We start from the raw sequence: 22,675 nt of genomic DNA, 5'->3' as shown, positions 1-22,675 counted from the left end.
ACTAGCTATTAGGAGATATCAAAAAGTCAAAGATTTCACACAAGTCCTTTTTCTCCCACACCTATCGTGAAACCAAATGGCCTTTGTTTGGTGCCTCCCTATGGTAATGCAGCTGAGTTTAGGAAATTAACAGGGGAGAAATCAAATCTGTACCTCACCATTCTATAACATTTTATGTTACGATTCCAACATGCTGTACAAAATTTCTTCCAAAACATTAGGACCCAGAAATTCCTGAGCAGGCCTAGGCAAAGGGTAAATCTGGGTGAAGAACAATTTTCCCATGGAAAATTCCAGGGTCAAGCTACTTGGAATATTCCAGGCAGATGTTCATGTCATCTACAGCAAATATGGGGGGAGAGGGGTGCCTGCCTAACCATCAGTGGGGCAGGGAACTAATTAACTGTGGCACTCTGCTGCAGTGTCAGCAAGGCCACAGTCTGTAAAACTACCAAAAACTCCCTTTCCAAAAGTATGACTCTCAAGTATTACTGATGTACAGCGTTGCTTAGGACATTAATTAGGAAAACATATTGCAAAACTTATTTTCCTAATTTACATGCCAGGGCTGACCGGTGAAAATGTAGGGTTTTCTAAAAGGGCCAAAAAGGGTTGGAATTCTGTGACTCTAGTTTTCTATTCCAAATTTCAGCCCCAGCGCTAGCAGTTTGTTGTCCAACCACCTTTTTTTTGCCTGAATTTCAGGGGATAGTATTGTGGAAAATTCAATAAACTTACTCTTGCAAATATATTTCTTCTTCCAAAGTATTTCAAAAGTTCGTGGATTTTGGAAAACATAGTTTCCAGGAGGCCTTCTCCAACTTGAATGGTTTTATATTAAGACACAGACAACTCAGGCCACAGTATGAGAAGTTGCATCTTTGTGCCAAGTTCCAGATCCAAGTCAGCACCTCCAGGAGGGGCAATTCCACACCCAGAAGCAACAAACAAATTATATTCATATAAAAATCAGAAAACAAGTCGAGTTCTACTATTTTTATATGTCACCTAATTGTTAACTCAGTGTTGGTTAGGGCCTTGATGGAGGTTATCCGACCATCCGCTGTCAAGAAACAGCATATATTGTAGAGGTTAGGAAGCTTAAAATAGCATAGTAATTGTTAATTATAGAATAAATCAGTGAAGAAATAAGAGAAGATAAATATTTTGGACAGTAGGTGGTACTATAAAGTTCTATGAAATAAATCTGAGAGAAATTTTGGTATTCTATTGTACTTACTCAGTAGAAAAGAAACACGTTCAAATTTTCACAACTGTCCAAATTATCCCGCATTCACTTGGGTTATATTTATTCATTTTTTTTTCCACCACTCACCCTGAACTGCTGGTGGTCATAGCGGTCATGGATGACAATGAACCGGAGGTCAAAGCGTTTGCAGAGGTCGAAGAGATGGTCTGTTTCTGCTTTGGTCCATCCATCATCATGTAGATACATTTGGTATTCTTGCTCTGAGTACACAGGCACCTGAACTGTCTTTAAAATCAAAACAAAATTTATTTTGCTTTTATTTAGAACTTTTTTAAAGAAAATAGTAAGCTTGATATAATTTGAAGAATTGCTGCTGACTTCAGTTATTCCAATTCTCTCATTGATTGCTGGGTAAAAGGAAAGGCTCATTTTTATACCATCTCTCAAATGTCAGTGGCCATTGTGCGTGGTCTTTACTGACGCTATTCACAATCACAAGAGCTTGTGTGAAATGGCAGCAGCACAACTAACAGCTTACATGCATCAATTTAACAAAATACCATAGAGCAGCCAAAGGGCTAAAGGTGGTTCAATTTTGTTTTAATATTATAGCACAGCCAAACACGTAGTAAGCCAGAATACAAGAGTCAGCAAATCATACTCTAACTATTTTTTGCACAAAAATCTAGTTAATCTGGTAATCTTTCCAGGAAAAATTATGGCCTTATATCATAGCTTCTTTTTCTCAGTAATGTTTCCTCTCTCTTTCTGCTCCCCCAAAAGAACAGCTATGATTTCTTTTGGGTTTTTTTGGTCAACATTGGTATGTTGTACCTTATTAAACCTAGCGAAAGGGTAGTCTTTGCCTTCATCTGCCAGACGTCTCCAGTGGAAAAATATTGCACCATCCTTCCTGGCTGGGTTGGTGAAAGGCATCCACTTCCATGGTCGGACCTTCTTACATCCCAACTTTGCTTTAACAGTCCTGTACCCTTGTGTTGTGTCACTTGGAAGTAATGGAGGGGCATCCCTTTTCAAAACATAAAGATTTTAAACTGTAGTTAACAAGCACACAAACACATTTATCTTCAAAGAAATCTTATTAAAAAGATTTACATAGGATACCAACTTTCTTATTTCCAGTTGTCACAATTTCTAGTTAGACTTCTATATAAACTTTCCTACTATAAATTGGTATGTCAACGATTTTCATTCAATATTGCTATGTCACCTTTCATCATCAGATTGTTGCTGAAATACCAAATGTCAAAACACAGCGGCAGTGGAAGATTCAACAGTGGTGAAGGTGTACAGCTGGATGTCACCAGTCCACATGTGGAAGCTGAACCCTTTTTTTTGGAAAATGTCACCAAGTGGCAGAAAGTAGATGAGAAAGAACGAGGCCAAGGATGCAACCTTTGTGCACTCAAAAGAAAGAAGATGAGGAAGAACGAGGCCAAAGATACAACCTTTGTGGACTCAAAAGCTAATGACTACAATTGGATAGCTAAAAGTGGAATTAATGAAGGACAGTCTCTCAGAGCTGGACAACAAAGGATTGGCATTGAAGAGGGTGGTTTGGTTGACAATGCAATGAGGATAATGCACACTGCCAAAGAGTATGCCATTTGAGACTTTGATTTGGGCTATTTCAGTTTTGTGGGGGATCTGCTTGGAGAGATTCAAACATGGACTTGTGGGAAATTTGTAGCTTTAAAATGTGTTTGGTTAGACAAAAGGAAAATAAACATTCAATATTCCAGTTCCATTACTGCTTCACTATCTACGTCAATAAATAAGTTGTTTTGTTCATATATACCCATGTTTCATTTCAAGTACAAAATATTGGAAAATATGTCTTAGATACACATGCCTCAGTAAGACTGCAAATAGCAACCTAGTTGCAGCTTATCTGCATAGTAGTCAGTCTACTGCTAATATTCAGCACGATCTGGGCAAGACTGCTAAGTTACAAATATAGCATAAGTTACTGAGATAGCAAATCCTGAACTTCCTGCATTTAACAGTTCATGTATTCCAGCTACAAACGTTCATTTGTTTAGGTATTTTTATACAATTAATGTGGTTAAGAGATTGAAAATTGTAACTATCAAGCAAACACATCAGTAGAAACAAACTTAAATGGATGAAATTCTTTAAGACAGCCCACAATTTTAACAAACTTCCATGTGGATAAATAGCTCAGTATGTATCACCATCCTGTGGCCACAAGATAAACTACATCTGCAAAAAAAAAATGCTCCTGAACCAAGGATTAATGGTATGAAGTCCTTTGTGGCAAACCACCGAGTTTGTTCTATTATTTCCAAAAAGAAAACCTGTCTCCAACAGGTTTCCCCCCGATCCTGTCAAGCTTAATGGCAGGATCTGATTAAAATTTTTTGTCTCCAATTCCCCGCTGCAGCTAGACAGATCGCGAAACTAGGAGGGAACGGAAATGCCCAGGTTGGGGAAGGGGGGCAGATGTAGATCTGAGACTAGGTTTTTGGAGAAAGGAAATATTTTAGAAGGATGGGGGCAAGGGGAGCTGAAGATCAGAGACTGAATTTAATGGTTGGGGGAAGGGGCAGCCCGCAACCACTCATAATTGGCTGCCCTGCAGGCATTTAAAGCAGTGGGAAGCATTAACTGGCCTACGACAGGACTCCTGCCACCATCTGGAGAGGTAGTCCAGCCTCTGATGGAAATGAGATTCACGCTGCCTTGTCTGTCAACATACACGCAGTTAAAAGTGCTAGGTTGCACACATGGCGTGGGCCTCCCCTCCCCACACTGGCAGGATAAGGCCCAGTTAGCTACTTAAGGGTCTTAAATGGCCCAAGGGTGGGTGGGCCACCCATTGTTCCCTGACATCACATATAATTGCAGAGGGGCAGGGTTGGGTAGGTAGGAGGCAGGCATGGTGCCCACTTGTTTTTACATGCCCCTCATCTTCAAACTTACTGGCAAGGCAATGTAAGATCTAGTCCATACTTTCATACTGCAAAGGACAACAAAGTTTAGAAAGGTAGTAAACAATGAGAAGGATAGTACTGGACTGCAGGGGGACATAGACAGACTGGTGAAATGGGCAGCCACATAACATAATATTTAATGCATTGTGAAATGATGCATCTGGAAGGAAGAATGAGGAGAAGCTATATAAATAAAATGGTGCAATTTTAAAAGGGGATACAAGAACACAGAGATTGTGGGGGGGGGGGGGGGTGTCACATACTCAAATCTTTGAAGGTAGCAAGACAAGTTGTTATGGCTGTTAAAAATCTTTGGCTATATAAATAGAGACATAGGAGTACAAAAAGGAGGGAGTTACTGCCATTACAAATCAATAATTAGGCCTCAGCTGGAGTATTATGTCCAATTCTGGGTACCACAATTTCAGAAGGAAGTCAGTCAAGGACTTGGAAAGGGTACTGTGATTTATGAGAATGATACCAAAAATGGGGGTCTTCAGTTATGCGGAGGGATTAGAGAAGTTGAGGTTGTTCTCCTTAGAACAGAGGGTTTCAGGGAAGATTTAATAGGCACACTCAAAATGATGAGGGGTTGTGATAGAAAAGACAGGGAGAAACTGTTTCCAGGAGGGTTAGTAACTCAAGGAAAATGATTTCAGATAACTGGCAAATAAAGGCAAAGGGTAAAAGGGAGAATTTTCTCTTTTGCATTCAAAGCATTTTGATCTACAATGCACTGCCTGAAAGGGTGGAAGCAGATTCAATAGTAAATTTCAAAAGGGAATTGAATATATACTTGAAAAGGAAATTTGCAGGGACATGGGGAAAGAACAGAGACTTGGGACTAATTGGATAGCTCGTTTGGAGAAACAAATCAGCGCAAGCACAAATGCTTGAACATCGTCCTTCAATGCTACAAGATTCTATAATTAATAATGGTACCAGTTGATCCACATTCCTTTCTAATTTAATCTTTAAGAATTGCCAAGTTACCTCAACTTTTATCAATGAATTGGACCGTCATAATAGTTGAGCTGGGTTTATAGCTCGTGTTGTATGTTCCATCAAAAAGACCCATGTAGGACATCAAATACAAGGCCTTAACTTCCCAATTTCCCAGCATCAAAATGGGGGGGTGGGGAGGAAATCCCCCTCCAGAAGTTCACAGTTAAGGTCCCCATGGCAATTGCCCAAGTGCAAAATTCCCCTGGGCAACTGCCCAGCGCTGTGAACAATCTGAATATGCGACTTAAATCGCAAACTGTGGATGGTTCCAACTGGGTTACATCAATAGTTAACCAGAAAAAGTTAGAAGAATTAGAATCACTTCTAACTTCTTTGTAACTACCATACAGACTCAGACCAACCCCCAGGGGACTCCCACACCTACTTCCCAGGGTTCTCCCAATACCCCTCCACAGGGTTCCCTTCACCCGCATGGGGGTCCTCCACCCACCCCCAGTGGGCCCAACATCCTACTCTCCTCCCATACGGGCCTGACAACTCACCCACCCCCATGTGACCCGACACCCTCACCTTGACACCCTGATCCAAGGCCCGATCTCCAACTTACCGTAGGCGCCTACCTGCTCCAAGGATGTTTAAATTTCACCGGACCTTTAAACTAACATGGCTTATAGCAGCAAGTGTCGTAAAGGGGGCATGGCCTCCTTCACTTTGACTCTCCTACACTTCAATGCTGGGCCCTGGGGACACTCTGCATTGCCTGGATCTCACCCAGTCTGATGCAGAATGTCGGGCGAGATAGGATCAAAGAAAAATTGAGGTAAGTAATTGGGCACAGAATGGCAATCCAATGCTGCTTGCCACTCAGGGGAGGGGAAGTTTAGGCCCGATCGTGTTTTCCTATAGCTAAGTTTTATATTTAAAAGGTTGAAATGAATAACCAGGCGGCAATGCAGATCTCCACATCAGTGGCTGCATTCATTTGGAAAGAACATGTAATTTTAAAAATAATTCTGACAAAAAAGTTAGAAAAGCTAAAGATTATCTGGAACCAGTAAGGCCATGAGCGATTTTGAATTTTTTTCAAGAAGGTAACACAAGGCAAACTGAGCTCAACAATCAAGAGTTTTGTGTTTTTACTTTATCTCTGTCCATCATATTCCAGAAACACACAATTTCTACTTCGGAATCACTCCACTTTCAGCAGTAATAACCATTTGAGCAATTTAACCAGATCATCCTTCTTGCAACTTGTCAACATTTTCACTATCTTAAAAATGCAAAGGTGCAATCTCAGGCTGGCCCTAAAAACTCATTGTAACAAAACAGCATTTTTCTTTCAAGTCAATGGCAAGGGCAGCATTTTTGTCTATCCCCAATTGCCCCAAGAAGGTACTGGCGAGAGGTCTCCTTTAACTGCTGCAGTCTATTTGGCATAGGTACATCCACAGGGCTGTTAGAAAAAGAGTTGCAAGTTTTTGATCTGGCAACACTGAAGCAATGGTCATATAGTTCTAAGTCAGGGTGGTTGCGGCTTCGCGAGGAACTTGCAGGTGGTGGTATTCCCTGTGTCCACTGTCCTTGTCCTTCTAGGTAGCATAGGTCACGGGTTTGGAAGATGCTGTCAATATAGGGTTGGCAAATTGCTGCAGTGCATCTTTTAATGGGATACACTGCTGCCACTATGCGCCAGTGGCAGAGGAGACCAATCAAGAGGGTTGATTGTCCTGGGTGATGTCAGCTTCTTGTGTATTTTGGGAGTCGCACTCATCCAGGCAAGTGGAGAGATTTTATTTATTCATTCATGGGATGCCGGTGTCGCTGGCTAGGCCAGCATTTATTGTCCATCCTTATTTGTCCTTGAGGTGGTGGTGAACTGCCTTCTTGAACCACTGCAGTCCATGTGGTTTAGCCACACACACAGTACTGTTAGGAAGGGAGTTCCAGGAGTTTGATCCAGCAACAGTGAAGGAACAGAGATATACTTCCAAGTCAGGGTGGTACCACATGGTGGTGTTCCCATGTATCTGCTGCCCTTGTCCTTCTCGATGGTAGCGGGTATAGGTTTGGAAGATGCTATCTAAGGAGCTTTGGCGAGTTCCTGTAGTGAATCATGTAGATGGCACACACTGCTTCTACTGTGTGTTGATGGTGGAGGGAGTGAATGTTTGTGGATGGGGTGCCAATCAAGTGATTTGCTTTGTCCTGGATGGTGTAAAACTTCTTGAGTACTGTTGGAACTGCACTCATCTAGGCAAGTGGAGAGTATTCCATCACACTCCTGACTTGCGTCTTGTAGATGGGTGGACAGGCTTTGGGGAGTCAAGAGGACGCCACAGGATTCCTAGCCTTTCATCTGCTCTTGTAACCACAGTATTTATATAGCTAGTCCAGTTCAGTTTCTGGTCAAAGGTAACCCCCCCAGGATGTTGATAGTGGGGAATTCACAATGGCAATACCATTGAATGTCAACGGACGATGATCAGATTCTCTCTTTTTGGAGATGGTCATTGCTTGGCACTTGTGTTGTATGAATGTTACTTGCCACTTGTCAGCCCAACCCTGGATAATGTCCAGGTCTTGCTGCATTTGGAAAAGGACTGCTTCAGTATCTGAGGAGTCACGAATGGTGCTGAACATTGTACAATCAGAAAACATCCCCACTCTGGCCTTATGATGGAAGGAAGGTCATTGATGGCGCAGCTGAACGTGATTGGGCCTTGGACACTACCTTGAGGAACTCCTGCAGTGATTTTGTGGAACTGAGATAATTGACCCCAACAACAGCAACCATCTTCCTTTGTGCAAGCTGTGACTTCAACCAGCAGAGAGTTTTTTCCCAATTCCATCACTTTCCTGACTTATGCCTTGTAAATGGTGGACTTTGGGGAGTCAGGTGATGAGTTACTCACTACAGAATTCCCAACTTCTGTCCTGCTCTTGTAGCCACAGTACACCCTAATACATATTGATTTCAATTTTGATAGGGCTCCTTGATGTCACAGTGAAATGCTGCCTTGATGTCAAAGGTGCTCAACCTCACCTCTTGAGTTCATGTTTAGACCAAGGCTGTAATAAGGTCAAGAACTTAGTGGTCCTGCTGGAATCCAAATGAAGCATCAGTGAGCAGTTATTGCTGTGTAAGTGTCACTTGATAGCACTGATGATGACCCCTTGATCATTTTTGCTGGATATGGCAGGACTGCAGAACTTTGACCTGATCCATTGGTTGTAAGATTGCTCAGCTGTCTTTTGTTTGCTGCTTGTGCTGTTTGGCATGCACATAGTCTTGGGCTGTAGCTTCACCAGGTTGGCATCTCATTTTTAGGTAAGCCTGATGCTGCTCCTGTACTCTTTGTTCAACCAGGGTTGATCCCCTGGCTTGATGGTTATGGTAGGGTGAGGGGTATGATGGACCATGAGGTTAATGATTGGGATTGAATATAATTCTGCTGCTGCTAATAGTCCATAGCCCCTCATGGATGTCCAGTTTTGGGTTGCTAGATCTGTTCTGAATCTATCCCATAGGTGGTAGTGCCCTTCAAAATGATGGAATCTCCTCAGTGTGACCAAAGGACTGTGTCGCCACAGAGAGTGTGGTGGTCACTTCTACTAATACTATCATGGGTAGATAATTCTGCGACAGGTAGATTAGAGAGGGCAAGGTCAAGTAGGTTCTTCCCTCTTGTTGGTTTCCCTCACCACCTGTTGCAGTTTGGCTGATATGTGCTTCAGGACTCATCCAGATTAGTCAGCAATGGTGCTACTGAACCACTCTTGGTGATGGGCACCAAAGTCCCTAGTCACCCTCAGTACTTCTTCTAAGTGGTGTTCATCATGGAGGAGTGCTGATTCATCAGCTGAGGGCAGACAGTAGGTGGTACCAGCAGGATGTTTACTTGCCCATGTTTGGCCTGATGCCATGAGACTTCATGGGTCTGGGGAGTCTGAGGACTCCCAGGGTAAAACCCTCCTGGCTGCATACCACTGTCCCGCCACCTCTGCTGCATCTGTCCAGTCAGTGGGTCTGGACATACCCAGGGATGGTGATGGAGGTAATAAAGATAAAAATGCTGGAAATACGCAGCAGGTCCGGCAGCATCTTTGCAGAGAGAAACGGAGTTAACATTACAAGTTGAATATGACTCTTCTTTGGAACTGCAACATTCAGAACATCGCAACTAACTATTTCTCTCTCCATAGCAGGTCTGGCAGCATCTGTAGATATAATGTTTTTGGATTTTCAGAAGGCATTTGATAAGGTGCCACATGAGAGGTTATTGCACAAGATAGGAATCACGGTATTGGGGGTAATGTATTAGCATGGATTGAGGATTGGTTAACACACAGAAGACAGAGTCAGGATTAATGGGTCTTTTTCAGGTTGGAAAGACGCAACTAGTGGAGTGCCACAAGGATCAGTCCTAGGGCCGCAATTATTTACTATCTATATTAATGATTAGGAGGAGGGGGGCAGAGTGTAATGTATCCAAATTTGCTGCCGATACAAAAATAGGTGGGAGGGCATGTAGTGATGACGACATAAGGAATCTGCAAGGGAATATTGATAGGTTGAGTGAATGGGCAAAAATTTGGCAGATGGAGTTTAATGTAGGAAAGTGTGAGGTCGTGCACTTCGGTAGGAAGAATCAAAAGTCAGGCTATCATTTAAATGGAGAGAGATTCCAAAAAAGTGCAGCACAGAGGAACCTGGGTGTTCTTGTGCATGAAACACAAAAAGTTAGCATGCAGTTGCAGCTAGTAATTAAGAAGGCAAATGGAATTTTGGCCTGTATTGCTAGGGGGCTGGAGTTTAAAAATAAGGAAGTCTTGTTACAACTGTACAGGGCATTTGTGATGAGGCTGCACCTGGAGTACTGTGTACAGTTTTGGTCCCCGTATTTAAGAAAGAATATACTGGTATTGGGGGCAGTTCAAAAGAGATTCACTAGGCTGATTCCTGGGACGAAGGGGCTGGCTTATCAAGAACAGCTAAACAGGTTAAACCTTTATTCATTAGAGTTTAGAGGAATGAGGGATGATCTTATTGAAACATACAAGATTCTGAGGGAGCTTGACAGGGTAGATGTTGAGAAGATGTTTCCACTGGTGTGGGAGTCTTGAACTAGGGGGCACTCATTTAAAACTGAGATGCGAAGGAATTTCCTCTCTCAGAGGGTAGTAAATGTCTGGAATTTTCTACCTCACAGAGTTGTAGAGGCTAGATCACTGAAAGTATTTAAAGAGGAGGTAGACAGATTTTTGAAATATCAGGGAGTTGAGGGCTATGAGGAGCTGACACGAAAGAGGAGTGGGGGCCTGGCAGATCAGCCATGATCTTATTGAATGGTGGGGCATGCTTGAGGGGCCAAATGGCCTACTCATGCTCCTATTTCTTATGTTCTTACCTGAGTATTTCCAGCACTTTCAGTTTTTATTTCAGATTTCCAGCATCCACAGTATTTTGATTTTATTATGGTGATGGAGGAGTCTGGGATTTTACCTTTAGGTATGATTCGGGGATTATGAATGAAAAAAAACCAGAAGGTCAAAATTACACTATTTTATAGGTAACTTTAGTGGCTTTACTATGGCAAATTTGTTAATTGTTTATAAGGAGTATTTGCAAGAGTTAAGATCTCCACCACATATATACAAACATGCAAACAGACACACACACCATAAAGGGGAAAGCTAAAGGAAGTGAAGAAAATAAAGTTATCTGTAACTTCTAGCTCAAAATAAATTATACTGTACTGTAAGGTGAAAGATATGTGAAACAAAATATTTTGTGACCTATCAAATCTGTCACTGGGAGTTAACCATTTGTGAAACACTTTGTTTTCTTTTAATAAAGTATCCAAAGCAGCAGGTCAACTCTGACATTTGGCACATGTAGCCCAGGTCCTGAGTGCAACTTTTGAGGTTTATTGTAGCCTAGCTGAAACATGACAAATGTTTGTCAGTCAAAGTAGCACAGCAGATTTATTGAAGCAATAGACCACATGAGCACATGGCCTTAGCTACAATATCCAAGGTTTGTATGAAAGCATCCTCCCTCTCATCATGGTGCAACTATCAACTCCCTTCCACAAAATGTTTTTAGTTATTGCCTTAAATTGTATAAAATGCTTTTTAAGCTAGTAACAGTTATTTGTAAATTTTTTGCCTGGGTCACCATATACGCTGGAGACTGTAGTACCACAGCAACATAACGAACTATATTATATATATATTTATTATATATATTGTGTATATATATATATATATATATAAAAAACAGAGTTTCCTCACATGATGCAGAACTCTGTCCATTTCTATCTGATTGTCATATGACATGGGCTGTCTGTGTCCTCTGAATATTGTAGTTCCAAATGAAAACAATTTGCGCACAATTTTTCCCTTGTCCAGTCTTTTCCCACCTAAATCCAAGAGTCTTCTGATGCCCTTCTCTTTTACAGTTTCCTGGCATTAACCATCTCCTTTTTCCCCCCAGGAGGTCCAATCCTGCTACCTCTCCATCCTCCACCAGGTTGGCCTGAGGGCTCGCCACTTCTTCCTTGAATGGAGGCCCAAAAATCCCATTCACAACTACCATCTCATTGCTGAACTTGTTCTCATATCGAGCAATTTCTCCTTTGGCACAACTCACTTGCTGCAAATAAAGGTATTGCTATAGCAACCTGTATAGTTCCTAGGTTTTTGTGGGCTAAGAGGAACATTCTTGGTTCCATTTATATTCAGATCCCCTGCCTAATTCCCTAACTTTTATTTAAACTGTATATTGAGTGCCTCATCAATGCTGTTTCCTGAATTGGAAAGTTTTATCAACTTTATTTCCAACTTACACCCTCCCCTCACTTTCATCATATCGTTCAATCGCCACCTCTTTACTTCTCTTCCTCGACTTTTGTGTCTCAATTTCTAGAATAGGCTATTGACCAATAACCACTGTAAACCCACTGACTCCCACAGCTACCTTGACTATTTTTCCTCAAACCCTGCTTCTGCAAGGACTCCATTCAATTCTCCCTGTTTCCATCGCATCTGTTCTGATGATGCCACCTTCCAAACTAGTTCTTTGGATATGTCAGTCTCTTTGCTCAACCAAGGATTCCCTTTCACTATGGTTAACAGAACCCTCAATGCTGTTATGGACAATATTTAAACAGACTTTTATATAGCATTATACACATTAATAAACGTGAACGGCATTATTCTGAAAACTTGACCAGCATATCAGTGAAAACCTGTCTAATTTTCATTTCATTTCTTTCTTCAGAGGCAGACGCTGAAATCTCCATTGTTCTGAAGCACAAGATCTATTTAAAATTTCAGTAGAATCCAGGGACAGTGCAATATGGAGTAACATTAGATTGCATTATTCCATTGCTGCCACTGGAGGCTGCTATAACACTTACAAAACTGTTGAATTTACGAGCTGACTTGATAAACCATTCAAAAGTGAGCAATTATTAAAAAGTTACATTTCATTTGCTCTAACTTACTTTTTGTCAGAATACAGTAGAGCATAAACTTCTCTGTGCATTCCTTCTGGTCTCTTAAATGTGAGTGTTTCTGTAGACTTCTTTGATTTTTTCTAAAAGAAATAGAAATTCATTATTCAAAATTAGCTGCACCATTAGAAGTCATCGCAGCCACTGCAACTTAGGAGGGAACCAAGGAGAAGGACTCTTGCACTCAACAGGAGGAAGGGCATCCAACAAAGGTGAGAAGTGAGTGAAGCATTCTGGGAGAAGTCATCGCAGACACTGCGACTCAGGAGGGAATCGAGGAGGACCCACTGTCAAAGAACAGAATAGCCCCAAACATTACATTGCTGTAGTGTTTCCAACCCTCCCTCCTCCTCAAACCTAAAAAAGGAGAGAGAGGAAGAGGCAGTGCCTTCAGGAGTGCACCAGACCTGCGAGGGACACTTCTGAAAGTGGATCTTAAAGAAAAAGCAACTGATTGGTGAGTAAATCCTGGGAGCAGACTCGGAAGGAGGAGCACCGGAGCAGTGAGTATAAATCTAGATTACCTCGGGGATTCGCAGCCTTGTCTCCAGGGAGCAGACTCGGAGGGACGAGCACCGGAGCGGTGAGTATAAATCTAGCTTACCTCAAGCATTCGCGGCCTTGTCCCTAGGGAGCAGACTTGGAGGGAGGAGCACCGGAGTGGTGACCTCGGGGCACAGAGTAACTGAAGCCAAAACTGGAAAAGTGATATCACAGGAAAGATGTGACCTGATTGGCTAGTAGGAAATCTGCACCAAATTTGAAAAAAAAAACACTGCAAAGCTAATTAATAAATTAATTATCTAAGTAGAGATGGCTGGGCAGGTGATGTGCTGTAGCTGTATGATGTGGGAGCTGGCAGATCCCATTGCGAGCTGCAGTGACCACATCTGCAGCAATTGATGGTTGCTGGAGGAATTCCGGCTCAGAGTTGATGAGCTGGAGACTGAGCTCCGGACACTGCTGCACATCCGGGAGGGGGAGAATTACCTGGACGCTTTGTATCAGGAGGCAGTCACACCCGGTAGATTAAGTACCTCAAGTCCGGTCAGGGTCAGCAGGGTGTGACTGCAAGTGAGGCAGGTAGAGGGATCCTGTGTTCAGGAACAAAGGAGCCTCAGCTCTTGACCTTGTCCAACAGGTATGAGGTACTTGCTCCCTGTATGGATGAGGAAAAGGGCTGTAGGGAGGATGAGCCAGCTGACCACGGCACCGTGGCACAGGAGGCCATTCTAGAGGGGGGAGCAAAAAGACAAGTGGTAGTTGTAGGGTATTCCATAATTAGGGGATTTGATAGCTTCCTATGTAAGCAGGATCGAGAGTCCCGCATGGTATGTTGCCTGCCCGGTGCCAGGGTGAGGGACATCTCTGACCAGCTTGAAAGGATATTGGAGAGGGAGGAGGAGAGTCCAGTTGTTGTGGTCCACGTTGAGAGAAATAACATAGGTAAGACTAGGAAAGAGGACCTGTTTGGGGATTATCAGGAACTAGGAACTAAATTAAAGAACAGGTCCTCAAGGGTTATAATTTCCGGATTACTACCCGAGCCATGTACATATTGGCATAGGGACGCGAGAATAAGGAAAGTAAACACATGGCTAAAGGAATGAACCAATCCCACCTGAACCAATTTGGGACCAATGTTCTAATGAAAAGGGTAAATAGGGTGGTCAACAGGACTTTAAGTTGGGGGGGTGGCTGCGGAGGAGGAGGAGGGTAAAACTCCAGGAAGTATGACTAATGGGAAACAAAGCAGCAGGTTAACGTGTAGGGAGGTGGATTCAACTTCATGGAAAATTATGAAAAAACTGAAAAGAAAGGAGAGCCCAGGAGAGGCTATTAAAGTCTCCAGAACACAAAAGAGGACAGTGTTTGGAAAGGGCTAGGAATCTAACTTCAAGCACATCAGATAAAGGGATGACAATGAGAAAGGGGACAGGAAATACAGGACTTAAGGTGTTGTATCTAAATGCACGCAGTATACGAAATAAGGTAAATGAGCTTGTGGCGCAGATTGAAATTGGCAGGTATGATGTGGTGGGCATTACGGAGACATGGCTGCAAGGGGATCAGGACTGGGAGCTAAATATCCAAGGATATACATCCTATCGAAAAGATAGGCAGGTTGGCAGAGGGGGTGGGGTTGCTTTGTTAGTAAGAAATGAAATTAAATCGATAGCAAGAAATGATGTAGGGTCAGATGACGTAGAATCTGTGTGGGTAGAGTTGAGGAACCGCAAAGGTAAAAAAAACCATAATAGAAGTTATGTACAGGCCTCCGAACAGCAGTCAGTATGTGGGGCACAAGATACACCAGGAGATTGAAAAGGTGTGTAAGAAAGGCAAGGTTACAGTGATCATGCGGGATTTCAATATGCAGGTAGACTGGGAAAATCAGGTTGGTAGTGGATCCCAAGAAAAGGAATTTGTGGAATGTCGATGAGATGGCTTTTTGGAGCAGCTTATGGTAGAGCCCACTAGGGAACAGGCAATTCTAGATTTAGCAATATGTAATGAGGCAGATTTGATAAGGGAGCTTAAGGTAAAGGAGCCCTTAGGAGGAAGTGACCATAATATGATAGAATTTACCCTGCAATTTGAGAGGAAAAAGTTGGAATCAAATGTAACGGTATTATAGTTGAATAAAGGCAACTACAGAGGCACGAGGGAGGAGCTGGCCAGAATTGACTGGGAGATGAGCCTAGCAGGAAAGACAGTGGAACAGCAATGGCAGTTTCTGGAAGTAATTTGGGAGACACAGCAAAAATGCATCCCTAGGAAGAAGAAGCATACCAAAGGGAGGACGAGGCAACCATGGCTGACAAGGGAAGTCAGGGACAGCATAAAAGCTAAAGAGAAAGCATACAATGCGGCGAAGAGCAGTGGGAAACCAGGGGATTGGGAAGCCTACAAAGACCAACAGAGGACAACTAAAAAAGAAATAAGGAGGGAGAAGATTAAATATGAGGGTAAACTAGCCAGTAATATAAAAGAAGATTGCAAGAGTTTTTTTAGATATATAAAGGGTAAGAGAAAGGCAAAAGTGGACAATGGGCTGCTGGAAAATGATGCTGGAGAAGTAGTAGTGGGGAACAAAGAAATGAATAGGTACATTGCGTCAGTCTTCACAGTGGAAGACACGAGTGACATCCCCAAAGTTCAAGAGAGTCGGGGGGCAGAGGTGAGTATGGTGGCCATTACCAAGGAGAATGTGCTAGGAAAATTGAAAAGTCTGAAGGTGGATAAATTACCTGGACCAGATGGATTACACCCCAGAGTTCTGAAGAGATAGTGGAGGTGTTAGTGGTGATCTTTCAGGAATCACTGGAGTCAGGGAGGGTCCCAGAGGACTGGAAAATCGCTAATGTAACCCCCCTGTTTAAGAAGGGAGTGAGGCAAAAGACAAGAAATTACAGGCCGATTAGCCTGACCTCGATCGTTGGTAAGATTTTAGAGTCCATTATTAAGAGATTTCAGAATACTTGGAAGTGCATGGCAAAATAGGGCAAAGTCAGCATGGTTTCATCAAGGGGAGGTCATGCCTGACAAATCTGTTAGAATTCTTTGAGGAGGTAACGAGTAGGTTAGACAAAGGAGAGCCAATGGATGTTATCTACTTGGACTTCCAGAAGGCCTTTGACAAGGTGCTTCACAGGAAGCTGCTCAGTAAAATAAGAGCCCATGGTGTTAGAGGCAAGGTACTAGCATGGATAGAAGATTGGCTGTCTGGCAGGAGGCAGAGAGTGGGGACAAGGGGGTCCTTCTCAGGATGGCGGCCGGTGACTAGTGGAGTTCCGCAGGGGTCAGTGTTGGGACCACAACTTTTCACTTTATACATTAATGATCTAGATGAAGGAACTGAGGGCATCCTGGCTAAGTTTGCAAATGATACAAAGATAGGTGGAGGCACAGGTAGTATTGAGGAGGCAGGGAGGCTGCAGAAGGATTTGGACAGGTTAGGAGAATGGGCAAAGAAGTGGCAGATGGAATACAACGTGGGGAAGTGTGAGGTCATGCACGTTGGTAGGAAGAATAGAGGCATGGGCTATTTTCTAAATGGGGAGAGAATTCAAAAATCTGGAGTGCAAAGGGACTTGGAAGTCCTAGTCCAGGATTGTCTTAAGGTTAACTTGCAGGTCGAGTCGGTAGTTAGGAAGGCAAATGCAATGTTGGTATTTATTTCGAGAGGACTAGAATATAAAAGCAGGGATGTGCTGCTGAGGCTTTAAAAGGTTCTGGTCAGACCACATTTAGAATATTGTGAGCAATTTTGGGCCCCCTATCTCAGGAAGGACGTGCTGGCCCTGGAGAGGGTCCAGAGGAGGTTCACGAGAATGATCCCAGGAATGAAAGGCTTAACATATGAGGAACGTTTGAGAACTCTGGGTCTATACTTGATGGAGTTTAGAAGGATAAGGGGGGATCTGATTGAAACTTACAGAATACTGAAAGGCCTGGATAGAGTGGACGTGGGGAAGATGTTTCCATTAGTAGGAGAGACTAGGACCCGAGGGCACAGCCTCAGAGTAAAGGGAAGACCTTTTAGAACAGAGATGAGGAGAAACTTCTTTAGCCAGAGAGTGGTGAATCTATGGAATTCATTGCCACAGAAGGCTGTGGAGGTCAGGTCATTGAGTGTATTTAAGACCAAGACAGATAGGTTCTTGATTGGTAAGGGGATCAAAGGTTATGGAGAAAAGGCGGGAGAATGGGGTTGAGAAACTTATCAGCCATGAGTGAATGGAGGAGCAGACGCGATGGGCTGATTGGCCTAATTTCTGTTCCTATGTCTTATGGTCTTATTAAGGAACCCAGCAGAGGGGAAAATTGAAGAAGCTAAAACTCTACATAAAATAAACAAATCATAAATCATGTGGAAAAGATAATGCAAAAAGGAAACACCATAAGAAACAGACCGAGAACTAGGAAATATATTTTCCCAGATATTACCTCATTATAAATAGCAGGCATATTTATGATGTATAGTGCAAGTTAGTGCTGCAGCATTTCAGTTTCCAACATCATTGCAGTAAGTTACCATCTTTGTGGAGCTCAAAACTACAGTAATTTATTTGTTTTGTGAACAACTACAAAGACCAGATTAATCGTTCTGGACCTCCTCCTTACAGTTGACCACTGATCCCTGGCTCACAAAAGTTCACCTCTTCCTCCACCCCTCCAAGTCAAAGGAATATTGAAAGATACAGTTGGCTTTTATTCCCGGCCAGTTTTTAAAATTATTTAGTTTTTTTTCTTGAATTAACAAAGTTGAAATATACTCTATCTCAAGACTATTATGAAACAGCAATAAATTGGCGGCCCTCACATAGTTTTCCAAAACCTAAGATACAAGCTGAAAATTGTTCAGACAATTGCACAATATTTCAACCAAGGCTTTTTTTCCAAAAAAAAAAGGGAATATTCCACGACTTTCTTCCCAGCCCAGTGTATTTGCACGTTGATTAGCTGCATCATATATTTAATATTCACTCAGTGCTGAATTAGTTGATCTCAGTCAGTCAATTATGGGGGTACAACTGGCCTTAGCATACCTGGATTTGGGACTGAAAAATTTTCAAGGATTAATGCCCAATGAAACTGGCTAGAAGAGCGTACACATAAATTCAGTGTGGACAGGGTTGGATGTGACGGTAATAAAAGCAAAAAACTGCGGATGCTGGAAATCCAAAACAAAAACAGAAACAGAAATACCTGGAAAAACTCAGCAGGTCTGGCAGCATCGGCAGAGAAGAGCATAGTTGACGTTTCGAGTCCTCATGACCCAAAGCCCGCTTCTACCTCCTACCCAAAATCCACAAACAGGACTGTCCCCGCAGACCGATCGTGTCAGCCTGTTCCTGCCCCACAGAACTCATTTCTCACTATCTTGACTCCCTTCTCTCTCCCCTTGTCCAGTCCTTTTCCACCTACATCCGTGATTCCTCACATCAACAATTTCCAGTTCCCTGGCCCCAACTGCCTCCTCTTCACCATGGACGTCCAATCCCTCTACGCCTCCATTCCACACCAGGATGGTCTGAGGGCTCTCTGCTTCTTCCTCGAACAGAGGCCCGAACAATCCCCATCCACCACTACTCTCCTCTGTCTGGCTGAACTTGTTCTTACACTGAACAATTTCTCCTTTAACTTCTCTCACTTCCTCCAAATAAAGGGTGTGGCAATGGGTACCCGCATGGGCCCCAGTTATGCCCATCTCTTTATGCGGTATGTGGAACATTCCTTGTTCCAGTCCTACTCCGGCCCCCTCCAACAACTCTTTCTCCAGTACATCAATGATTACTTCGGTGCTGCTCCATGCTCTCGTCGGGACCTGGAAAAATTTATTAATTTTGCTTCCAATCTCCACCCCTCCATCATTTCCACATGGTCCATCACTGACACTTCCCTTCCTTGACCTCTCTGTCTCAATTTCTGGTGATTACACTGTCCACCAATATCCATTACAAGCCTACTGACTTCCAGAGCTACCATGACTACAGCTCCTCACACCCCACTTCCTGTAAGGACTCCATCCCATTCTCTCAGTTCTTACGCCTCCGTCGCATCTGTTCTGATGATGCCATTTTCAAAAACAGTTCCTCTGACATGTCCTTCTTCTTCCTTAACCGAGATTTTCCACCCGCAGTAGTTGACAGGGCCCTCAACCGTGTCCGACCCATCTCCCGCGCATCCGCCCTCACGCCTTCTCCTCCCTCCCAGAAACATGATAGAGTCCCCTTGTCCTCAATTATCATCCCACCAGCCTCCGCATTCAAAGGATCATCCTCCGCCATTTCCGCCAACTTCAGCATGATGCCACCACCAAACACATCTTCCCTTCACCCTCCCGGCGGCATTCCATAGGGATCGTTCCCTCCATGACACCCTGGTCCACTCCTCCATCACCTCCTACTCCTCAACCCCCTCCCACGGCACCTTCCCATGCAAAAGCAGAAGATGCAACACCTGCCCCTTCACTTCCTCTCTCCTCACCGTCCAAGGGCCCAAACACTCCTTTCAAGTGAAGCAGCATTTCACTTGCACTTCCTTCAACTTAGTCTACTGCATTCATTGCTCCCAATGCGGTTTCCTCTACATTGGAGAGACCAAACGCAGACTGGGTGACCGCTTTGCAGAACACTTTCGGTCTGTCCGCAAGCATTACCCAGACCTCCCTGTCACTTGCCATTTCAACACTCCATCCTGCTCTCATGCCCACATGTCTGTCCTTGGCTTGCTGCATTGTTCCAGTGAAGATCAACGCAAACTGGAGGAACAGCACCTCATCTTCCGACTCGGCACTTTACAGCCTTCCAGACTGAATACTGAGTTCAACAATTTTAGATCTTGAATTCTCTCCTCCATCCCCACCCCCTTTCTGTTTCTTCCCCCTTTTTGTTTTTTCCAATAATTTATATAGATTTTTCTTTTCCCACCTATTTCCATTATTTTTAAATGTATTTTCACCCATTGTTTATCTCTACCTTTTATGCCCTTTCAGTATTATTTCACCCCACCCCCACTAGAGCTATCTGTACCTTGTCTGTCCTGCTCTCTACTCTTAATTAGCACATTCCTTTAGATAATATCACCACCTTCAACACCTCTTTGCTCTTTTGTCTGTGACATCTTTTGGTTATCTCCACCTATTACTGACTGCTTGTCCTAACAACCACCACCACCACCACCCCCCTCCCCAAACCCCACCTTAAACCAGCTTATATTTCGCCCCTTTCCTATTTTTACTTAGTTCTGTTGAAGGGTCATGAGGACTCTAAACGTCAACTGAGCTCTTCTCCACCGATGCTGCCAGACTTGCTGAGTTTTTCCAGGTATTTCTGTTTCTGTTTTGGATGTAACTGTGATGCCCCAGCAGTTCAATTGTCCATGGACACTTAAGGCTCAAATGTGACCAGTTGAACAAGATTCTGGAAGATGGGTGGTACAGTTGAACTAGAGTCAACAATTTCAATCTAGGAAGAGGAGCAAATTGGCAAGAAAAGAAGGAATTTCCAAGCAAGGCTCACAATCATCTGTTGCCTTAACCTAATCACTAGTTTGGTAGATAAGTCTACAGTTTTACTTACTTTGTTTCTCCAACATCTGCCCACATGTCCTAATTGGTGCTGCTATATGAATTATTCTGAATTAATTACCAGCCATTAAAAACTATGTGGGATATTGAAGTGTAGAATGCTTAGCCCAATTTCTGACTTCAAAAATACACCTAGATCTTATTCAAAGAAAAATCTAATCCCATAAAAATTCAACCCTAAAATGACTGGGCAGCATATTCTTTTTAATTAAGCACCATCTCTGAAGTTAAAGAGAACTGGAATTCAATATTTATTCATTTTCTACATTGTGCTGCATAATTTCTGAGTACTTTAACACTGATAATCAGCTCAAATGATCCCAATGCACAGCATTCAGTGGAGAAGTGGAAAATGCTAATTTAAGTTAAACACAAATATAAGTTTACAGATTTTGGCCAATTTTCTCTCACAATACAAAGATATTCTAAGGCAATACAAACAAATTGGCCCAAAAGTTTATTTAAAAATTAAACAATGTATATTTGGTACTGATTGCAAACCAGTGACATCACTGATGAACTCAAATAACCACAAATTGTGACAACAAAACTCAAAGGATTTATATCAATAATAGAAACCCAGAGATGAGATTATATCTTTGAAATTATTTTAGGGCTGCAAGTTAAACAAATTTTATCTACTACAAATTCCAACAGCAAAGTTATTGCACTTTGGGTCCTTACTTTGATGTGTATTCATCTTCAATTCACCTTCTTCCTGTGTTATCACATTGACACAATGATGTAGGCACTATGAATTTATTGAATGTCAATCAATAGTCAATTAGCAATAAGTAATATGGCTGGTATATATTAACTTTGAAAGTATTAACAATGTAGTTTACAAAAAGATTTATGTTACCTTATCTGAATTGATGATATCTTTTTTACTGATTGGTGTGTTTTCAGAGTCACCACCCCCCAGCTCCAAGATATCACGAACATCTGCTCCTGTAGCCATTTTTTAAACCTGTAGAGAAGTAGAAATTTAAGGAGGAAATTCAGTTACAATTAAAAATTACATTATTGTTTCCTCCCTTGGGCCTGGGTTTAAATACTAATGCTGAGTAACTGTTGAACTCTGCCATTCTGTGCAAACTTCAGAATCTTAATATCCTGGATGCTTTTGTGTTGGGAACCTGTGGTGTCATTAATTAAATTCACTGTGTCCAAACATGGGATATCAGTTATTAGAAACATTACCCAGGAGGCAATTAATCCTCTAAACTATAGAAAAGATAGCCTTAATAACCCTACGCTGCATACATGTACAATACAGCACGCTTTCCACAGGATTACAGTTTTTATAGAAAACAGTCTACTGTCACTCCCAGTTTCCAATGGATTCAGGTGTCCCTGTTTTGCTGAGTCATAATGTTGATTGACTGTTTAAAGACACTTCCTTCAGCTTTCAGAGAATTTCCAAACCCATTACTAGCAATAATGCCCACTCCAGTTATTTTTCTTCCAGGCCTTGCCAGGGCAAATCTCCCGGAGTCTTTAGAGTGCCACGGAGTGCATTTCTTCGACCAGAGACCATCCTTCCTCCTGCATTCCACCTGGTAGCTGACAGAGAACACACAGCCTTCTCCACTCTGTTGACCAGCTGTGTTTAATTGTCCACCACCATTCATGACTGGATGTGGAAGGATTGCAGAGCTTAGGTCTGATCCGTTGGTTCTGGTCTCACTTAGCTCTGTCTATCACATATTGCTTCCGCTGTTTGGCATGCATGATGACCAGGTTGACACCTCATTTTTAGGTATGCCTACCCTCCTGCACTCTATATTGAATGAGGGTTGATCCCTCATCTTGATGTTAATGGTAGAGTGGGGAGATATGCCAGGCCCTGAGATTACAGCCTGTAGTTGTATACAACTCTGCTGCTGCTGCTGATGGCCCATTGTGCCTC

The 22,675-nt window shown here is 42.7% G+C and overlaps 1 protein-coding gene across 2 annotated transcripts in view; it reads right to left on the bottom strand.

Moving 5' to 3' along the window:
- The window catches only part of dmap1 (DNA methyltransferase 1 associated protein 1), a 57,399-nt gene that overhangs the window by 31,019 nt on the left and 3,705 nt on the right, over positions 1-22,675 (bottom strand). For both annotated transcript variants that reach the window (XM_041207529.1, XM_041207530.1), the window contains exons 2-5: positions 21,626-21,733; positions 12,660-12,751; positions 2,045-2,240; positions 1,337-1,495 (exon numbers count right to left, since the gene is read on the bottom strand). In XM_041207529.1, the coding sequence (XP_041063463.1) occupies positions 1,337-1,495; positions 2,045-2,240; positions 12,660-12,751; positions 21,626-21,724 (546 nt within the window). In that variant the 5' untranslated portion in view covers positions 21,725-21,733. The remainder of the gene's footprint in view (positions 1-1,336; positions 1,496-2,044; positions 2,241-12,659; positions 12,752-21,625; positions 21,734-22,675) is intronic.

The sequence above is a fragment of the Carcharodon carcharias genome, chromosome 16 (genome assembly GCF_017639515.1).
Source record: "Carcharodon carcharias isolate sCarCar2 chromosome 16, sCarCar2.pri, whole genome shotgun sequence".
In the NCBI taxonomy this organism is placed as follows: Eukaryota; Metazoa; Chordata; class Chondrichthyes; order Lamniformes; family Lamnidae; genus Carcharodon; species Carcharodon carcharias.
The sequence above is the reverse complement of the archived record's forward strand: the minus strand, read 5'-3'. Positions and strand labels throughout refer to the sequence as shown.